The sequence below is a fragment of the Otolemur garnettii genome, unplaced genomic scaffold, assembly GCF_000181295.1.
Source record: "Otolemur garnettii isolate 467f Iridium unplaced genomic scaffold, OtoGar3 scaffold00127, whole genome shotgun sequence".
Taxonomy (NCBI): domain Eukaryota; kingdom Metazoa; phylum Chordata; class Mammalia; order Primates; family Galagidae; genus Otolemur; species Otolemur garnettii.
The window spans coordinates 2,869,969-2,874,123 of NW_003852522.1; the positions used below are offsets into that span (position 1 = coordinate 2,869,969).

Sequence of the window (4,155 nt, forward strand, 5' to 3'; positions counted from 1 at the left end):
CCTGGGTAGAGTGCTGTGGCATCACAGCTCACAGCAACCTCCAACTCCTGGGCTTAAGCGAGTCTCCTGCCTCAGCCTCCCAAGTAGCTGGGACCATAGGCACCTGCCACAACGCCCGGCTAATTTTTGGTTGCAGCCATCATTGTTTGGGGGGCCCACGCTGGACTCGAACCTGCCACCTTGGGTGTACATGGCTGGCGCCTTAGCCACTTGAGCCACAGGCACCAAGCTGGCATTTGCTCTTTCACTGAGCACAATGTCTACCTCATTTTTTGGCCCTCCTAGTACTATTAATCAGGATTCCTGAGTTCAGGGAAGAAATAGAGCTTGGGAATGGCCCATCCACCTCCTGACATGTTCCACTTGGCCACACATAGTGTTTGTTTATTTGATGTGAATTTATTACCAAGTTTGAAAAGAAAAGAGATGGGCTCAGTGCCCATAGCTCAATGAGTAAGGGCACTGGCCACCTACACCGAGGATGGCGGGTTTGAGCCTGGCCCAAGCCAGCTAAACAACAATGACAACCGCAACAAAAAATACTCGGGCGTTGTGGCAAGCGCCTATAGTCCCAGCTACTAGGGAGGCTGAGGCAAGAGAATTGCTTGAGCCCAGGAGTTTGAGGTTACTGTAAGCTGTGATACCACAGCACTCTGCCCAGGGCAACATAGTGAGACTCTGTCTCAAAAATAAATAAATAACTACCATCGTAACTGTTTTTAAGTGTATAGGTCATTCATTAAGTACATTCATGTTATGCAACATTCATCACCCTCCACCTCCAGAACTTTATCTTCTCAAATTGAAATTGCTTAGCTCAGATTTTAATTTTAATTTTGTATAATAATAGTCCTTATTGTTTCCTTCCTTCTTTCTTTCTTTTTTTTTTTTTGTAGAGTCTGTTTCTTTTGCCTGGACAGAGTGCAGTGGTGTCATCACAACTCACTTCACCCTCAAACTTGGGTGCAAGTGATCTTCCCCGTTAGCCTCCCAAAGTGCTAGGATCGCAGGCTTGAGCCACCACGGTTGGCCTCATTATACCGTTAAGTCCTGAGGAAAATATGTTTTACAATTCTCTCAAATTAGCAAATGCTTCTTAAATGTTCTTGATGTGCTGGTATTGTTCTAAGCTCTCTCTCTTGTCTCAGTGTTTTGACTTTGCACATAACACCTGGAAATGTCATTCCTTTAGGTACAAAGACATTAAGTTGCTTGTCAGAGGTCTCAGAGGGGAGAGCTTCGAATCTCTGCTTGATCATACTGAGTGCTCAGTATGATACTGGGTATCAGAGGGGGTGGGGCTTAAGCTGAGGATGTGGAGCCACGTGGTCCTTCCCGTCACTGGCCACTTGCTGGCTGACAGGTCCCAGATTGGGGTTCGGATTGGGTTCTATCACTCACTCACTTACTGGGTACCTTGACTACTCTCTGTGCCTCAGTTTCCTCATCTGTAATAATTCAAGCACCCTCAGTGGCCAGGAAGATTTGACAAGGTATGGAAGAATTAACTCTCAAGCAGCACCTGGCCCTGGGTGTATGACGCTTCCCAGGCAGCAGCTGTCAGGAGTGTTGTTTGGCTGTTACGACTCACAGTGGACGCCTCATTTTCTGTCACTGCAGGTGTCTTACAGACTCCTGCAGAGTCACCCTTGCCACCCCTGGGGACTACAGCTGCCTCTCTGGCACAGCCGGAAAAGGATGCGGGCTATACCCATGATACCGCCTTCAGGGAGTCCAGCCAGCAAGCAGCCTCCGTGGAGCCAGAGGAGGCAGGGGGTATTGGTAAGTGGGTGTGGCCCTTGAGAGGGACAGGGCACAGAATGCCCAGGAATGGTGTCTGGCTGGCAGGGTTTTTCCCAATATCACCTCTCCTCTTTAGGAGGGCCTCAGGCAGTCATACAGTCCATCATGAAGAGGAAAGAGGAGCCCACAGATCCAGCAGCCAACCGGAGGAGCCTCCTGTTTGTGGGAGTTAATGGCAGGTAGGAACAGCCCCTATCCCATGCTTTGTGTTCCTTACTAAGTTCATTCGTGCCCAGGAGCATTCTAAGTGCCTTATTCTAAGTCCTCACTTTGGTTAATTAATTAATTAATTTGCGATAGGATCTTGCTTGCTCTGTCAGCCAGGCTAGAATGCGGTGGTATGATCATAGCTCACTATAACCTTGAACCCCTGGGCTCAAGCATTCTTTCTACCTTAGCCTCCCAAGTCTAGGCATGCCACCACACCTGGCTAACTTTTCTATTTTTCATAGAGATGGGGTCTCACTGTGTTTTCCAGACTGATCTGAACTCCTGGCCTCAATAATCCTCCTGTCTCAGCCACTTAAAGTGCTGGGATAACAGGTGTGTGCCACCTACCATGCCCTGCCTGGGTAATTAATTTAATCAAACTACAATAGATAGTTGAAGAATGAGGGAACTGAGTGCCTTGCTGGAGGCTCACATGGTTAACCAGATATCTGACCTTGGCACTCTGGCTTCACACCCTAAGGAATAACCTCTGCAACAAATCCCTCCATTCAAGACTTTTGAAGTACCTTTCCACCAGTCAAGCACACTTTAGTCTAAATTAGTGAGCAAGCACTTTCTTCTGGGCACCTGATGTTCTGTAGGTTTTGATAAAGAGCCCAGTGGCTCTTTTAGCTGCTAGAGTTAGGATTTAGAAGTCCAAGCAAAGCTTACCCTTACCCACTTTCTCTGGGACATTTGTTTCCACCTGCCTGCCCATTCTTTTTTTTTTTGAGACAGAGTCTCAAGCTGTTGCCTTTGGTAGAGTGCTGCATATCACAGCTCACAGCAGCCTCCAACTCTTAGGCTTAAGTGCTTCTCTTGTCTCAGCATCCCAAGTAGCTGGGACTATAGGCACTTGCCACAATGCCCGGCCATTTTTTTTGGTTGTAGTTGTCATTGTTGTTTGGCAGGCCCAGACTGGATTCGAGCCCACCAGCTCCGGTGTATGTGGCTGATGCCCTAGCCACTTGAGCTACAGGCATTGAGCCTGCCTGCCCATTCTGATTATGTCTCTTGGCCATACGTGGTGACTCACTCCTGTAATCCTGCCACTTTGGGAGGCCAAGGCAGGAGGATTGCTTGAGGTCAGGAGTTCGAGGTGAGCCTGAACAAAGTGAGATCTGACTCTACTAAAAATAGAAAAATTAGCCAGGCATTGTGGTGGGTACCTATAGTCCTAGCTACTCAGGAGGCTAAGGCAAGAGGATTGCTTAACTCCCAGATTTTGAGGTTGCTATGAGCTAGGCTGAGGCCATGGCACTCTAGGCCAGGCAACAAAGCTAGACTGTCTCAAAAAATAAAAAAAATTATGTTTCCTTCTGCTCCCCCATGAGGAACCTACCCCTTGGGAAATATTTTCCATCTGCCACTGGCCATTTAGACTTAACTTTGGTTTTTGTGTCCATTTTCTCTTGGGGGTCTGCATGTTCCCCAGGTCTGGCCATTTGGGTGTGTGTAAAACTATGTTCCCAGAGAGGGGATCTGGTCTCCCCAGAAGAGAGTCAGAAGTGTTGTTTGGCCATTATGATCCCAGAAGGTGCCAGACTCAGCTCCCTGCCCCAACAGAACTCTTGGGGTGCTGGGCACCAATGGGTGGTTCCCACACATATGGTTGGAGCAGTAATGACAGTGCTCAGGCAATGTGGGGCCTGGAGAAAGGCATTTTGGCCCAGGGTAGTACCAGAGGGAGGGGACATGTTCTGTGGGATTAGCTGGTGCTAGCAAGGTGAACACGGGGTATGGGGAGAGCTTTCCTGGGCAGAGGGCACAGCCTGGGTAAAGGCTTAGGGGTGGGAAAACAGAGTAACAGGAGGAGCCAGAGGCACAGGCAGTGAAGGCTGGTTTGGGGTTTCACATGCAGGGCCCAGAATCTTAGGTCTTTGTCTAGACCAGTGATTTCCTTTTCTTTTTCTTTTTTCTTTTTTTTGCAGTTTTTGGCCAGGACTGGGTTTGAGCCTGCCACCTCTGGCATATGGGACTGGCACCCAAGACCACTGATTTTCTTTCCTTTTTTAATAATTTTACTTATTTATTTATTTATTTTTTGAGACAGAGCCTCAAGCTGTCCCCCTGGGTAGAGTGCCTTGGCATCACAGCTCATAGCAACCTCCAACTCCTGGGCTCAAGCGAGTCTCCTGCCTC

At 48.4% G+C, this 4,155-nt stretch overlaps 1 protein-coding gene across 1 annotated transcript in view; it reads left to right on the forward strand.

Moving 5' to 3' along the window:
• KANK2 (KN motif and ankyrin repeat domains 2) overlaps positions 1-4,155 on the forward strand; it is a 33,412-nt gene that overhangs the window by 17,341 nt on the left and 11,916 nt on the right. The window contains exons 5-6 of the mRNA XM_023517998.1: positions 1,621-1,782; positions 1,880-1,982. Coding sequence (XP_023373766.1) covers positions 1,621-1,782; positions 1,880-1,982 — 265 coding nt within the window. The remainder of the gene's footprint in view (positions 1-1,620; positions 1,783-1,879; positions 1,983-4,155) is intronic.